At 43.3% G+C, this 17,517-nt stretch overlaps 1 protein-coding gene across 4 annotated transcripts in view; it reads right to left on the bottom strand.

The window, feature by feature from the left end:
• The window catches only part of PAX2 (paired box 2), an 87,591-nt gene that overhangs the window by 17,137 nt on the left and 52,937 nt on the right, over positions 1-17,517 (bottom strand). For all 4 annotated transcript variants that reach the window (XM_053949456.1, XM_053949454.1, XM_053949455.1 and 1 more), the window contains exons 6-7: positions 12,810-12,985; positions 10,866-10,992 (exon numbers count right to left, since the gene is read on the bottom strand). In XM_053949456.1, the coding sequence (XP_053805431.1) occupies positions 10,866-10,992; positions 12,810-12,985 (303 nt within the window). The remainder of the gene's footprint in view (positions 1-10,865; positions 10,993-12,809; positions 12,986-17,517) is intronic.

The raw sequence follows: 17,517 nt of genomic DNA, 5'->3' as shown, positions 1-17,517 counted from the left end.
GGCTAGGCTCAGACTGCAGGAATGCCTCTGCAGAGCAGCAGGAGATGAGGGGAATGGAGTGCAGTGGCAGAGGGGAGGAATGGGAGGCAAGAAGAGGAGAGGTGAGGAAGGGAACATGCAGGAGGGAGGACAGGAACAAGCATAGGATTGGGAAGAAGAATGCTCTGAAGCTTTTGTGCTCCCTTTCCTGCTGATTTTTCTTGCTGGCCAAGGGCATATGAAGATGCTACACTTCCACAGTTTGGCCCAAGGAATTGCACCACTTTTTCTCTTCAAACCCAAGGTAACCTTCCTCAGGAGAGTAGCCTTGCTCTAAGCATCTATTAAACAGGTTGCTGGGTGTAATGGCCAAAGCTTCTCTACCCAAATTTCATAAAAGCTTGACAAAAATTATATAGCTGGAGTTTGAGGTTAAAATACAAATGTGACTGTGCAATTAATAGGTGGATAGACAGATTAATCAATCAATTGATCTTGTTCACAGTGGCACATTTTGGAGATTTAACCATAAAAACAGTCAGGACTGACTCTGATTGTTCCCAGAGTGTATTTTTGCCAGATAGGTACCTTGACAGAGAGACATAATGGAAGAGAGGAAATGTGGGGGACTTGTTGTTTGCATTGGGCCTCCATTTCTGATGTGCAGATTTTCACAGGCACAATAGATTGAGCTTTGCCACTGTTCCTAACTTGGCTGCCAAGTAGGATGTTTGGGAATCAGAGAACTCTGTGACCTAAAGCAGGGGTACTCCAGAACACCCATTGCTGTTGGGTCAGCAGTAATAGAGTCCTGTATTTGGACACCTGAAAGCAAAGCATGGATGATGTGATCAGATCCAATCCAAATTATCTAGCATTCTCAGGTAAACAAATTCAAGCCAATAAATGAAAATCATCTCTCTGCTGTTGATGGCAACTATTGCCAGTGGCTGTCAACTATGAAATAAGTTAGTTCTGGTGGTTTTGATTTATACAGATAAATAGAAATGTGACATATAATTAGGTCATAAATATGACTTCATTAATGTAGAACTTGCTTAATTAACTTTAGGCACCTTGTTGCGAGGCTGTAGTGCTCACCTAGACAATAAAGGGCTGGGCAATTTCTCTCTGTGAATGCTGTTTATCCTGAGAATATTTTTTTTCTAAAGATTTGCTACCTGGCAAAAATGACAGTTTGCCATCTGTGTTCTACTCCAAGTACTTCCAGCATGGGTGGCCAGCAAAGGTCTCTCATCACCAAGACTCCTTTGCAGCAAAGACATTTGCTCATGTTTCAATTAATTGGGAAGGATCAGTCCTGGCCAAGAGGGATACACTTCCTCTTCGTTTAGTTCACTAAGTGAAGTCACTGGTATGCTAAGTGAGGATTGTCATTTCTTTTCCCTTTTTGCTATGAAGCTGTTTGGCAAGGACCTTTTGTGGAGGATATGGGGAACGGAAGTTGGGGTAGCTGGGTTTTGTTTTACAGTTAATAAAGTCCCCAGAGTAGGCAGCACATCAGCATCGAGCTTCTGCCTTTTACAACCATACACTGTCCTACTGCCCCACTAGTGAGCTTTCATGTGCCAGAGCCAGTCTCTGTAGATCGAGAACCCCCCAAAGCTATTTTTCTCCTGCATCCTCAGATGGCAAGGAATGCACAGATTTACTTTCAGCCCAAACAGGCAGAGTCACCACCAGCATTCTGGGTGTGCTTGAAGCCTTTATCCAAATAATGTTGATACAAGATAATTTGGATGAATGGACCTATCTGCAGGCAGAGGCCCAGAAGTTCCCTGGGCTTTCACAGGCTGTGAGTGAAGTGATATTTTTCAAGGAAGTAATTTGACAGTGATACGTAAATAAACTGGGGACACTTCGGTCCTGGGCATTTTCCATACTCCTAATTCAACTCTCTTTATTATACAAGAGACAGCAGGTGTGGGGAGCTGCTGAGGAGGAAAGGGCAGAGAATAAGGTGGACATGGAAGCGTGGGTGGGCAGAAGCAAGAGATGCTTTGGGCAGGGGTTAATCCTGTTTGCACAGCCCCCAGGCACGTTGGGTTTCCTAGTCCCTCCCCTGCTTTATTTCTCTTTTAAAGCATGGAATTTTCAGCTATAATCCTTCCTAAACCGCAGCATTTTTCAGGCGCTCTGTGTAAGTGAAACCATAATCTCTGGTAAAACAGACCGCTTAAGCTGCTGTAGCATTAGGCCAATCTGATCCAGCCCCTGGATTTCCGCTCTGCCCAGCCACCACAGAGAGGATTTCAGCCTGAAAGACTGTGTAAAGCCCTTGCAATGGGAACAACAGTGCTAGGCCTTGCCTTGCAAAGCTGGGAAGGGTTAAGGGACCAGGAGCTATTTGTCCCAATGTTGTGAGGCTGTTAAAACCCCTGTCAGACTCACAGTGGAGATGAGCCCAGCCCTCTCTTGAACACATCAAGACTTATGAAGAAAAATTCCTCGCACCTTCCAGAGGCATCACCACTTACTCAGTGTGTGGGGGGATAAAGAAGTCAACAGTAACATGGCAAAGAGACTTGAACACAATAATGCTAAACACTCTTCTCTCTAAGAATAGTGGAAAGGAGGCAAGGATAAGGTCAGACAGCGAATGATTGCACAACCAAAACTCAGACTTATATGTGTCTATTTATCTGTCTATCTTTCCCTCTACACTCTGCACCTGCACAGACAAAATTTATATCCCATGTATCTTTACTGATGGATGGCATTTACCATTTTTTACTCCTTTGTTGTCCAACTCTCCACTGACTAAAAGCACCTGAATTCTGTCTCTGGTATAACTCCTGCCACTGCTATGCTGGAATAATTGCCCCAGCAGTGAATTATAGCTCCAAAGCATGTCACTGTATGCGAAATCAATTGATTGATCTATCTATCCACCTGTGAATGGCACAGTCTCATTTTTCATTTTAACCACCTCAAACTTACAGCTGCATCTTTTATGTTTTCAATTTTGATTTTCTCCATTCTCTAATTCTTTCATATTTGTGATGGAGAACTTGCCCCTGCCTATCCCAAGTCCCACTACTGCCAGCAAGCTGTGGAGCAATGCAATTTTGGCTTATCTATGTTTTGTTGGGATTGTTTCTTAGTAAGGCTCCTTCAGCGAATCCCAAGGTATATCTTTCTCCTAAGGCTGGAATACCAACCTGTAATCAAATGGGAGGGGAGTAGAATGAGTTTGCAATCCCTTTCCAAAGGAGCAGAAATCTATTCCTGCCTAAGTCTCCTTTATTCTTCTAAAAGGCAACAATATCCTTGTTTATAGGTGGCAAAAAAAAAATATCACCCACTGTCATGGTGGGGGAAACTTGAAAGTCAGCAGGGTGGGGATATAGCTGGAAACATAGCAGAGGACAATATTTTGTGAATCACCTACTCCTCTCTTTCTGACTCTATTTTCTAAGTTATGGTTGGGTTGTTTTTCTTCCATTCTAACCCTCTCCTCTGTTATTTTGGCGGAGAGCAAGAACTGGTGATCTCTAGCCTAAATTCCCACTGTGAATGAAGGGATTTTGGCCAGATGGAGTGAGAGGAAGATTCACAGCTTTGGGTTCCTATGGAGACTCATCTCAGCTTTTATCATGCTCTCTCCTGCTGACGGGAAGGGAAATGGGGTGGGTGTTGGTTGCAGGACTACATAAGCTGCTTGTTTTTCATTACTAGTTCCCTGGAGGATGAGCTATCCAGTGCTCCTTTTCTTTATAGTACACAAAGAATACCAAGATGGCACATCCATACATGAGGGATGGCTTTTATACACCCACACAACCCTGCTTACCATTTTGACAATGTTTCCTGTTCTTTGTCTTTTCCTGAGGTCTGTATCAAATATTTGTATGACCCCAGTGCCCCACCCTTTACAACATATATCCTTACAGCATTGCTTAGGGATCACTCTTTTATCTGTGAGGAACAGAGCCCAGAGAAGAATATTCAAGCTAGTGTAGGAACCCTGTGCCAAAGCTGAATCTAATCTCAGGTGTTTTGAATTCTATCCTTGCACCCACCTCTGAAACATCTTTTTCTGTATTTGTGTTCTCTATTCCTTAGAAAAGTTCCATTGTGGTAAACAGAATGGGACTGGGTCCTCAGAACTCATGGACTGGTGAATTTACACTATAGGCAGTGGAATTAAATCACTTTCTCCCTCGTGGTGATCTTGCCTCTAATTCCAAAAGCCATACAAAAGACCAGACAGGAATCACACAGCATATTGTTTGCTTTTGCTTACTGTCATATCAGAAGAACCACTTTTTCTATTCTTAGTTTCCTAGGTTTTCTGTTGTGAGAGCATTTTGCAAGTTGTACATAAAATGAATGCTGTCCTGTGTTTTTTCTCTTCTCTGGTCATAACAGACCTTTGCTAGAAGAACTTACAGGTGTGCTAAGATTAACCTGCTTCTCGTCATACCTTACTTGTCTTCCTACTGACTGGAGAGTGAACCTTGTGTGTTCAGGGTTTTTTTCTGTTTGTGCACACATTCATCCATGTTCTTAGCCCATAACATAGTTGAGTACATGTTTAAAGAAACAACCTTGGGCTGCTTTCCCCTAAGAGTCAAGGCTGTTGTGACATCACATCCCACGTCAAATCTTATAATGTATCTTCTGTATTTTTTTTCATTAAACTGAATGTTACAAATCTAGATTTTATATCTGATCTGATCAATTGCTGCTTTCCAAGTAAACTGACCTGCTACCTCTGTATATTTCTTTGAAGAGAAAATTTTACACACTTAATATAGAGTAAAGCACGGAGCTTCCAGTAGACCTGTGATCTGGGCTTACTCTTTGAAGCTACTTGAATACTGATTAATCACTTGGGAACTCTACTGGAGTCTATTTCAAGTGGCTGTCAGTACATTTGTTTAAAGATGAAGCTGAAGAAGGAAGATATACTTTGAAGTCCTGGATGGAGGGGAGAAAGATGCGCATGCAACTTGTGGGCTTGACAAACAGAGAAGTTCCGTGGAGTTGATATTGTTCCCTTTCTTGAGTCCCAGCCCACTGGATTTGGCAAATTCTGCCTGTCTTGAAATGTAGCATGTGCTTATTCCTTGTTGTTTTGCGACTTGAGTGTTACCTCTTAAACAAGATGCTTTTGAAATATATACTGGGCAATGCAAAACCTGATAATTTTTCATGCAGTCCTCATTATAGGTAACTCCAAGTTTCATCATAATGGTATTTTACTGATCGCAAGATAGGATAGATCTTCCTTGGTAGCCCCCAGCAGTCATAAACTTAAAAAATGGGACAAAGATTACTCTAAGCTCTCAATTTCTCTGAAAGACTGCAGTGGGCAATTTTGGTTGTACAAAAAGTGGGCCTGATTAAATCCAGTACAGCTGATGTATACCAAAAGTTATTAATGTCTGCTTAACTCAGGTATAAAGCACAGTCTTTGCTACATTGGGCAAATGTCTACATTGTAAGAATTTTTATCAAAATTGTACTCATTGGATCCTTCATTTAACCTCAGAAGAAAAGGCAAAACTTGAATTGCTGGAAAGACAATATAATACAATTATTTTCTCTAAAAAAAAAGGCCCCTTTGGTCCAGCAGCATAAAGTGTGGCACCCTGCAATGCTGTCCTCTTGCTCAAGAAAATTGGACTGGGAATGCCAATTCACTGCTATTGTCATTATATGACATTATTGTCACTCACTGCTATTGTCCACTTAAATGCTAATTTAAGGAAAGCAAAGATATTATTTCTTTTAGGCCCCTCCATTTCTGTGTTCTTCAGTTGAATATGCCTTTAAAGCCCACCAGCTGCTTTCTTCAGCATCATAAAGTTACTATCAGTGAAAATTCCACTGAATGCATACAAATAGTTTATGTGATTCCTTCCCCTCCACCCCCATTCCTGTCTGTTTCAGGGATCATTCATCTGACCATCTATCACTCTCAGCCATTTGGTCCCAGAGAAGAATACTAACACCTTTTGCTTTTACAAAAAAAGACTTTGACTAGATAAGAGGATATTATCTCTTCTTAAAGAGGGGAAACGGTCAATTAAACTTGGAGGTCTTGGTGGACTTCTGCTTTTGCCAGTTCCTCATCTTAAATATGAGAGGTTTGCTCACAGAAAATACTATCTTCATTTTAGTGAGGCAGGATAGTAACAACCTTGTAGCAGATGCATGAATGATTATCATATTCCATTTTCAGGGCATTGGAGCACCCAGAGCTGTGCCCAAGAGGCTGTTTGACTGCTGGTGGCTGCAGCAGTTTGCTAAACAGGTTTTTTTAAGTCACATGAGTCAAGCCTTGGCCAGGGCCATTGCTTGCTGGTATCAGAGGCTAAAGTAGACTGGAGGAATTTTTCATCAGTACAAACAAGGAAAAGGGGAAGGAAATACTTCCCCTCTCACTGTAACATTATAAGTACAACTGAATGTAATGGTCAGTTTTAGTCATGATTTAAAACAGCAAGCTGGATCAACTTGTTTTACATTTCCACTGTGAGACTGTTTTCTACAAACTTGAATTTTATGGGAGGTAACAAATATTTTGACAAATACAAAATTCACCCTAAACATAGTTATTTCAGCTTTTGCTAAGTAGATGAACTGCATTATGTGCACATTTATTTAAGCAATTATGTTGTTTAATATAATTTGTCTTCACATATTATTACATGGCAAAATAGTGAACGATGAGTCCATATTATTATTATTTTATTAGATTATTAACTTTTTACTTGTTATCTGTGTCAAGTTAAATTTGGATGGAAATTAGAATTAAATTAAAAACAGTATTTGTAATTATTCATGCTAATTAAATAAAATGACCATAAGATCCCCGACTTCCTAAATATATTAGAACAGAAAAAGCAAGCTTTTCTAAGCAGGTTTTGCATTAAAAGAATATTTGTTAACTGGAGGAAAGGATAGCTATAAGGAGGAATTTGGACTGGTTTAAGAACCCTATTTTAAAACTAATAGATTTCATCCTTTCATACCAACTCTAATTCACTTAATTTGAGGAAAACAAATGTTCCTGCTTTTTCACATCTGAGTTTGTTTCTTCATTTTAAATGACCAGGTTATTGAACTGAACAAAATTCTCTTCGTTTCCCTTGCTAATCTGAAATGAAGGAAATAGTATCTTTTCACCTCGCAGGAGACTAAAGTTCTCAAAGGATTATTTAGCATTTCAGAAAAATCTTTCCAACTATCTAGTCAGTCATTTCCCCATGATTAGCATCACAGCTTTCCTGAAAATCAGATTCTGTTTGAATACTATTTTATGTCTTTCAGGTATAGCAAGTATCCTTTTTTGTCAGTAATTCCAATTTTTTTGCATACATTCATGTATGAATTAAAAAAAAATAAACTGATAGAAAACCTGATTGTATGCCAGAGAGGGGAGGTCTAGAGGAAAGTAAAATCCATGAACTTTTTTCTCTCTCTGAATCTTCACAAGGCAGTTGAAAATTTCTGCATTGTCTGTTCCATAAGAAGGACAGCAGGGTAGGTTTCCTGGCCTTGTGTCCAGCAAGTCACTAAGTGACAACTCATTCATGGACATTCCTTGCACATACTTAATAGGGAGAAATAAGGATGACCTGTCTGCTCCATAGTAAAAAATAGTTTTGTTTACTTGCTTTCAGAGATTTGAGTAATAAGTGAGCCATCTAAGATGTGTTAGTAGAATAATGGTCTGAAAGGGAGGGTTTGATATTGGCAGTACTAGACAAGGCTGGGCTGTACATAGCTGTGGTGCTAAGCTGTGTCTTTGAATAGGTGCCCAGGACTTTGGGGAAGGCCTTCTGGCACATTGAAGAGGTTGCTGCCCGTTTTGCAGCATTTCCAGCTCGTCAGTTCCAAGAAGCTCCCAGACAGATAAAGGGACTTCAGCAACACCATTCCTTAACTATCTCACTACATTCCATGACATTAGGTAGCTACATATTGTTGAGGGTTTGATGGCTTTTGGAGAGGTGTAGTCTCAGAATGGTGTGAGCTGAAAGAGCTTGCTGAGGACAGCTAGGTCATGAGCCAGAGAGAAGGACTTTCTCTTAAGTCTTCAGAAAGGAAGAGTTTCTGAAGACTGTATGGTCTGGTATCATACAGCTATGGTTTGGAATGACCTAGCAATGCTTTTTTCTGTCTGGGAAGACTAAGCTGGGGAGACTTGCTTGTAGACTGAAGCTCTAAATCTCACATTGTGAAGTGACTCCACACAGAACTTGTACCCTGAATGGGTAGGTTAGTTTGACATTTGTGTCAGGTATCACCTGAATTCACAGACTGCCCTGGGCATTTTGTGAGGCAATTCAAGGGTGATACCATAGCAGCAAAAGAGGCAGCTAGCAATTCAATACTCACTATTACTCCAATATCCCTTCCTAGGAGGAGGACCTGGGTGATACCAAAGAAATCTGCATGCCTCTTCCTTAATTTCCTAGCTGGGGTAGATCAGGAGGCAGGACTGAGTTCCTCACATCTCTGGTCCTTCCTGAAAGCATTGCCCAGCCCCATAGCAAACATATAATGAATCATTCATCTTTAATAGATTATGCAAATTGAGAACATCAGATCAATGAAGATCAATACCTGCAACCATTTAATTGCCAGCAAAAACATTTTAAGAATGAGCATTATCCGAAGTCCTTTCTTGGGTAATGGCACCATTAATCCAAACATTGGATCCTGGCCTAAGTGTACAGGAAAAATTCTCCGCCCCTCTTCCCTGATGCCTTTCAGGGTGTTGAGGGGCTTTTTCTTCCCCTTTTCATTTCCAGTTTCTGAGTTTCTCCATCATTACCACCAGTGAACAGCTCCCAGTGCTAATAGTTCTGCTTTTGTTACTCTGCACTGATTGAAATGTCGCATACAGATTGAGATGTTAGTGCTAAGTTGCCACCTGGGAATGTCAAGCTGGGTCTGAAATGAACTTTTCTCACTCTTGGATCCAGATGGATCAGATGGGGATGTTCTCAAGCTGAGCTGGGAATGTGGCAGGGAACAGAGTAGGGGTAGCACAAGGTGGGGAGGGACATGAAGAAAATTTTATTCCTTAGCCTATAGTCTATTCTGTGAGACCAAATCTGTCTCCTGCTGTGCCCTTGTGAGAGTCATGTCCAAGGCTTGTGTAGTGAGCCTTCAGGAAGCCTCCTCTCACATTGACAAGCTAGAATGCACCATCTTCACTTAGGCAAAAGGACTAAAAAGAATTATTTTCATGGCATCTTTGAATCTTAAACTCTGATTGTAGACACATCACCTTTACATTTAGCTGTGGGGATTTGCCTTGCTCTCCTACTGGCTTTGCCCCTCAAAGACAAGAAGATATATCCTGTAAGAGACGTGGATCTGCCAAACAGTAGATGAACAACAGATGAGTTTTGCAAATACAAAGAAAGTTAGAACACTTTTGCCACAGCTAAGCCATTTTTTTCTGCTTGGCTAAGAAACTGCATGGCTACAAGGATTCTGAATCAAGCCTGTTAGCTGTAAAAGCCATGAAAAAGGTCTTGGATGTCATACTTTCTAGACATTTCCTGAATAATATAGTTCATCTCCCATGTGATTTTGCAGACGCACTGGATATTATCTGTGTTTGAGTTAACTCTTACTAATCCTGCCTGGCCCCAAAGTTCTTGGTAGCCAAAAATTGTGTGCAACAATATGCCTTTGCTCAGTGTTTCCTGAACAAGCAATGACTGCCTGCCTCAGCCATGAGCTGCCCTGACTTCAGGGGTTATTAGCTGGGGCTTCTGCAAGAAAAAAATTGAGATACATACTGCAATGCTCTTGATTCTGTGCCATCAGAGGACAACTTTTTGGTCAAGGGACAAGAAGCTTCTTCCCTTGCTAACAGGACTTTAACCTCTTTGTCATGAGTTGATTCTCAACTTCTGCCACGAGGTTTCTAGAGGGGCTACAGAAGTTGTCGAGAAAGGGGGATATACCAAACAGGGGCAAGTCACTTGAGCCTTGCAGCCACTTCAGCTACCCAGGAGGAGACATGCAACTCTGTAGCTGTGTGAGCAGCCACTGATGGCAACCAAGGCCTTCAGAGGAAGGGCTGTGGCACCAGAATTCTTCCTTACGGCTCTAGACACATGCAGGACAGGCAGCTATACCAGTATCAGGACAGTGTGGGAGGGACCCATGGCCCCAGGCCAACCTGTGCCACTCAGGTTCTGTACGTGCCACCAGTAAAAAGGAAGTTTCAGTGAAGCATCTGCTACTGGGATTGCCTCCTATTTCTCTGCATTCTGATTTGTCTGTTTTCATATGCTTGCTCACAGTTTTTACTCTCCCAGACACACCTGAGTTTGATGTGTCCACACATGAGGAAAGGCTGTGAACAAATTTTTTTGCCAGCTTTCCTAAGAGACTCATGGACCTAAGGAGGAGGGAGTTTAGCAGTCACAGTTTAGCAGATCTCAGTTTTTAATTTGCAAATGCCCCTTCCAAGTGACAGGGCTGAATAAAACCTAAACTATTATTTCTCCAAAAGAAAACCAAGTGGAGATTGTCTAAACCATGACCCTGCTGTTCTCAGATACAAAGGAAAAAGTCACAGTGCATATTTGGACATATTTGTCCTTCACCACCATCCCAACCTTAAGCCCCATCTGGACACACAAGTTCATGATTCACATCTGGGTTTGCCTGTCTTTGAGTCACACCTGAACGCATCTAAGTGTATCCAAAACTGCCAACACTGAATTTCAAACTTCTGTTGAACCCTTATTTTCCCCGCAGTCTTTCTGTCTCTTTCCTTTTTTTGCCACAGAGGGGTATCTTGCATTAGCAGAAAAAGCAGAAGCTAATGGTGATGAGAGAAATAAATAAAAAGCTTGGTTCTGCTGTTTGGTCAGGCAGCTTACCGGTCACCACAGGGTACGTCTGGGGTCCTGACACATTTGTCCCCAGGTCTGGGTTAGCAGAGGTGGATAGACTTGATTTGACTTCATCGAGACCAGGGGTCAGAGCTGGGAGGGAGTACTCATTACCCTGGGGAAGAGAGGAGAAAGACAGCTCGCTATTGATGCGATGGGAGAAAGGGAAGGGTGTACAGATGGGGGGGAGGAAGAGGAGAGATGCAAACCCTTGCACAGATGGAAGAGGAGGAGGAGGAGGAAATGGAGAAGATAAAGTGACAAGAGGGTTGAGGGGGACGAGGAGGGGGTATTCTAGGATGAACTATCCCACCTGCCTGCTTGATGCTGTGAAGGGGAAGAGAGGTGAGGGATCTGGCCTGTTTTCTGTGCTATGGCTGAGCCCTCATTCGGTGCTGTGGGGATGGGGATGGCTATCTGTGCCAGCCCACAGGAAAAGAAAGGGGAAATCCACATCCCCTCCTCTTGGCTGAGTGGAGATGGAAGGTGTTTGCCCTGGTGACAAGGACAGCTGGGGCGTCGGACTACAATGGCATGACTAGGACAGGCAGGCTGTAGGAAGCAGCCAGAGTTGGCCCACTGTCGCCAGGGTCTCTGCCTGGGTCGCCTGTCTGCCCTCCACTGTTACCACTGTCCTAGCTTTTTAAAAACAAAGAAGCCTCCTCCCCTGCCTCTGTCACTCTGTGCATTGGGGTATGAAATTGGGAAGGGGGGAGCCACATGGCTAACAGAAGGGTGGGAGGGGGAGAGCCATTGAATCTGAAAGGGTGTCCTGTCCGAAAGGCTCTGGTAATTGCCTTTTTATTGTGGCAGCCTCCAGACCAGACGCGGGAGCTGGAGAAACCAGGAAGGCTACAAAACAGCAGGAAAAGTTGCTCTGATTAATATTACGTTAAATTAAAACTGATTTTCTGCTCTTTCTCCTCCGTTTTTTTCCATGCACTTCCCCAGCCCCCTCCCCACATCTTCCCCTCCTCCAGCAGGTTCCATGCATGCTGCCCCCTCCCCGCCCCTGTCCCTGCTTGGCTAGGACTGCCTAGTCATTTCCAATTCCTTCTTGTATTGATCTTCCTGTAGAAATCAGTTTTGTAATTAGCTGCAAATTAGGCCTTCTACTGGGGGTGAGCCTGCCCCCTGATTTATCACCAGAGTAATTCGCTGTGATCGGAGAGAAATTAAAATGAACTCAATTAGGCTTTGGATTTGCTTTATGGGCCCTGCTCAGAGTTTCAGGGGGAAAAATGACTGTGCTGGTGCTTAATAGTCTAATGAAAGTAAATAAAGGTTATTCATTGTAATAAACCCAGGGACTCTGGGATGAAGGGAGTCCACAGCCAGCCTCTCCTTCTCTTCCTTTGTTGGTTTATGGCTTGGGGCGGTTTAAAAAGACTTTTGATTTTCATTTTATTAAGACAAACAGCTTTTGGGATAAAAGGCTGGGAGAGCGGGGGAGTAAAGAAAAGGTGGGCAGAGTGCAGAAGTGTGGAAAACTATGCTGGAGATAGGAGTCAAGTCTCAGCTTTGGGCCATGAAGGAAAATAATCCATTAAAACCCAACCCCATGGCTCACTGGTCACCAGTGTGATCTCAGGGTGCAAGAGTTTCTATGCAGTGCTGTCTGCCAGTGAACATGGATGGAGGGGTAGGCATGTTCATGGCAAGGTACAGACAGGAGTGTGTGCAGAGGGAAAAGTGGTCATGGGGACGTAGGGAGAGCACAGTGTGCCTGTATATGGCAAGTTTACCAGAGGAGGTAAAGCTTGTGTATAAGCACAGTGATAGAACTAGACAGGGCTGTAAAAGGTATGTGCAATAACGGGTCAGTGTCAGTACAAGGGATGGAGAGGGGGGGAGAGGGATCTTGGTGAGGGAATCTCCCTGCCATCATCCTCTCAGTGCCTGTGGGTTCCCATTACCAGGCCAGGCCCTCACCTGCTCAGATTTGATGTGCTCTGATGTTTGAAAGACGTCAGGATAAGAAGGACGCTCAAAAACTCGATCTAAAGCTTCCAGCTGCTGCTGGGTGAAAGTGTCGCCACGAAGGTGCTTCCGCAAACTGTCCACGCTGCTCTGGGAATCTCCATTGGGAACTGAGCCCTCGGATACATCTGCAGGGCACAGACAGAGAAAACAGGGAGTTAGCACCACCCTGGCTTGCACTGGTAACAGATGCAGGACAAGGATAGAGCAGGAAAGAGGGATGCTCTGTGCCTCCACGCAGGTAGCTGTGCCACTCCTGAGGGAAGAGGTGGCTGTAGGGGTCCAAGAGGAGCTCCTTCCTCCCTGATGGAGTGGCCAGGCTGCTCCAGTGGATTCTGTGGGATTCTTCTGCCCAGGATGAGTGAGGCTGTGGAGAATGGCGCTTAGCTCAGAGATGAGTTTCGGTTCCGCTGATTTTCAGTGTTAAAAATTGCCAAATCTCCACTGCTGAGCATAAAATGGGAGCAAAGCACAGCGATTAGCATCGCTAGAAGACCACTGGAGAGGCAGTTCTCAGAGAAACAAGAGTGCTGAGGATGGGCTGTACTGGAGGGGACTGAGGGAGCCTGCAATGGGAAAAAAGGCTCTCTTACAGTTTGGAGGGGAGCCAGTCTCTGTTGTAGCTCCCCAGTCCTGTGAGCAGCTATCACTCTTATAATTTCATCTGATCATACCCTAGATGAGCCTTTCATCCCCCTTAGATAACAGGGAAATCTGGTTTCTAACTCCATGTTTCACCAGAGACTAATCTCTCCCTGTGGGGCAGCTGTCCTATCCAACATATGTTGGTTTCTGTCCCATTCACCTATGTGTAGCTTGTGATTTATCGTGACCCATATCTCTGTTATAAAACTCCCTCCAAAATAAGATGAATCTTTGTCTGCTAGTCTCCCTTCTTATCCAAAATGAATTATTGTATTACAAAACGTAGGTGGGAATTACAAAATTCCCACCTGTTCAGTGGGATTCAGCCTTCTCGGTATTGTTCTTACTAAGAATACAGCTGCCTTCTGGTAGAAGCTTCTCTAGAAGTGCATCTCTGTCCCTACAACAGCCCTCTGACACAGTCCAGTCTCACAGCAGTGTCTTCTGCCATGCTCCAGGGTGTCTCTCTTTCTGTTGTGCCATTCCATGTCTCTTACAGTCCACTCATTCCCTCTGCTGTGAGTCCATTATAAATGCCCTGCCCAATCCAATGTGATTTTTTTTTCCTGTGATAAACCGTCTGATCACCTATCTGGGTTTGGGTTTAGTTTGGTTTTTTTTTCCCTCTGTTATCCCCCAATTCAAATGAGGTGCATTTTTCTCTCTTATAACCTCTTTTTATCTCAAGTGAGTCTCCTGCTATTAGCATCTGTCATATCCAAGGTGAGTCTGTCTGTTATAACCTCCTGTCCCAGCTGAAGTGAATCTTCCTCTGTCATAATCCCTCATCTCATCTGAGGCAAGTCTTCTCATTATAATCTCCTCCAACTGTGCTTAGTATCTTTTTGCTGTCACATCTCAGCCTAACTTTGGTGTGCCTGGTAATAATCCCCTCCTTCATCCATGCTGGTATACCTCCATACTCTCCATGCTGAATCCTTACCTACTGTGCTTCATCAGACACAAGTCTGGCTGCCTTATCACCCTGACTAACTTAAGATCAGGTTCTCCCTCTTGTGCTGTACTTATCTTTCTGATTTTTCACTAATATGCTTCATACTTAAGCCTTTCTTGATGGCCTCCAGTCTGTGAATCTCAGAAACCTGCTGTCTGTCAAGAAATTGGTCGAGGGCTCTGTATAGACCTTTTCCTTCCTCCATGCAATCATGAGGTGCTCATGGACACATGATGCTCCCAGGAGCCTCGAGTGACATTCACTGTGCAGCATCCAGAACAATACCACTCTGCTGCTTCCTCTTTTAGATCATGGACAGTGCCAAGATGGTATTTTCCTGGCACAGTTAATGCCCAACTGGTGGCCCAGAGTTATGACTGAGCCTGCTGCCTTCTGGCTATGAGATATATCCGTTTATAGGTGATTATACGATATGATATAATCAATAGTACATTATATACAGTAGCGTAGTACAGTACCACTCACAAGACCATAGAAAATATTACATATTGATTTGTCCCTGCCAGCAGCCTTCCCTCAAGCAGCCTCTTCTCTCTTTCTTTTCTACCACAAGCCAGAGCAAGGCCGTTTACTGGCACTGATCCCTGGAGTTCTCTCCCCAGGCTTATTTGCCCAAGAGAAAGTTATCAATTTCCTGAAATCTGGAGTTCTTGATAGATTTGACTAAGAAAACAAAGCAAGGATCAGGCTTGGTGGACTGCACACTGTGTGGGGCAGTACAGTTTTCATGTTTTAGATGGACTGGGCTATTTTTGCTGGCACTGAATTTCAGGAGGACTAGAACTCTGGTCTTCCCCACAGAAAGCTAGCACAGAACTCCTGGGTCCAGACTCAGAAAAAAAAATGTTTCTGTATCAGCCTCAACCTGTCTGCAGTGAGTGAAGCTGTTTGTCTTTGAGGATTTTTCCATGTGTCAGTCAGTGTGTGTGATTGTACACACCATGATGCTAATACACATGGGTATTTTTGCAGTAGATGATTATTCTGTTATTCTTTAGATTCTGCATCACAGTACATACCTGACCAGGCATTTGTCTGTAGCTGCTGGTTTTGGCTATACCTGATTTTCAAGGATGGCAGCCTTAAACTCCGCATCGTGTTTGGTGTTAGTGGACTGATGTACAGTAAAACTTTCACTGATTGTCATTAAACTAGATTTACCCTTAGTGAATTGCCCTGAGTGGTTACACAGATTTGTGCACACGTGCACAGGTATTTGCAGTTCTGTCTGCCTTCAGAGCCCTGTGCACATGTGTCTCCTGCGTGTGCACAGGCCATGCCTTTGTGTGAAGAAGCTGAAATCACAGCTTTCCTGAGTCGCTGTAAGAGTCTCTTTTCCTTCATTTATTCAGGGGCCCTTCAGATCTTGACAAATCTGTCACTCTAAATTTGCGGGAGATTATGGTGCTCTCTGCCTAGCACGGAGAGAGGTGATATATGATATCTGCTGCCCCTATTGATTGCCTGATCTGGTGGCAGAGGGCTGGCGAAATGAACTTGAAATGAACATCATGCCTCAACTCATTGTGCGTATAATACACTACTTAATCCCACATTTTTGAGCCGCTATGGAATTCAATTGATCAATCATGTCCCTCTGATAGTACTGTTTTAGGGGTTATTGCTGCTCTGCTCACTGACCTTTCTATTTATTTATTTATTTATGTCAGAGTGTGTGCGTGTGCATGTGCACACATAAACGTGTATGTGTATTTGGGAAACCCAGGACCAGCTGATGAGAGAGGATCTGTACAGTCTGTGGGAAATGAAGGATGAAGGAAAGAGAAGAGTAAAGAATGGGGTTAAATAAGAAATAAGAATGATCAAAGCAAGAAAATTGATAGAGAGGGATGCAAAAGTTGTAAGGAGATAGACAAATGCTTTAGTTTAGGTGGAAATTCCTGGAGTGGAGAGGGAGGAAGGAGGGGGATGGGCAGTCTGCCCTAGTCTATGCTTTAAAATCTGCAAAAGCAAAGAAACTTTTGACAGAGGCCTGCAGGGTACCTTGAGACAGATCTTGTCTAAACAGCTTGCAGTAGTATTTGGCTTAATAATGGTAGAATGCATGAATCTCAAACTTTACAGAGCAATTATATGAATTGTGCATATATATTTTACTTATGAAGCAGAGAAAGTTCCACAGAGGTGATACTGAAAGACAGATCTGTATGTCTGGTGTTGAGACATTCACAGTCACTGATCATTTTATTTTCTTCAAAACTAAATGATTGCAAGTCCCCTGTGTTTGTCTTCAGGTGTCAAAACCTACAGAGGATGCGTTTTCATTCTTTCCCTGAAACTGCAAGGGCCAGACACTTATATCTCATTTTAGATCAGAGTTGCAATTCTCATCTAAGCGTATGACTTTGTAAGCTGGACTATCAGGAGAAGCTTCAAATACTGTAATACACAAAGTATGGGAGCTGACAGCCATGTGGGTATAAGCAAAGGTGGCAGAAAAAAACAGAGAGGACTTTGGAGAAGAGACGGCATTCATCAGAGGGCTGTGGGTGCTAGTGAAGAAAGGGCTTACAGGAAAATTTTGTATTGGGAAAGAGTAGCAGATCCCAGGAGGAATGGCACTGTGGTGGGCAACAGTCACTTCAGCTGATGAAGAACAGTGCTAGGAGTAAAAGCTTAAGGAGCAGGTATTTTCCAAGAAAGCAGATATTGGAAGGGGTCCTGTTCAAAGGAGTAAAGGAAGACTTCAGCTGCAGGATGAGTCTGAGGATGCCACCTGGCTAACTGTGGTAACTGTACCCAATAGGAAGCAGCATCAACACCTTTCCCAGTTCCCTTTTAGTGGCAAGGGAAACCTCTCTTTTAAATCACAAGAATCTTAACAAACAGCTTGAGAGGCAAACCACAGCCTCAATCACTGTGTCCCTCACAAAGGCTCACATTGCTGTCAGTGTGATCAGGCCTTGCACATGTGACAGGAAATATCTCTCCTCTGAGGAACAGGGAGTACACATAGTGAATGTTCAGAGCAAACCCTCAACACAAGACACAGAAATACTCCACGGGTGTCACGGAAGT

The sequence above is a fragment of the Vidua chalybeata genome, chromosome 8, assembly GCF_026979565.1.
Source record: "Vidua chalybeata isolate OUT-0048 chromosome 8, bVidCha1 merged haplotype, whole genome shotgun sequence".
NCBI classification, from domain to species: Eukaryota; Metazoa; Chordata; class Aves; order Passeriformes; family Viduidae; genus Vidua; species Vidua chalybeata.
The sequence above is the reverse complement of the archived record's forward strand: the minus strand, read 5'-3'. Positions and strand labels throughout refer to the sequence as shown.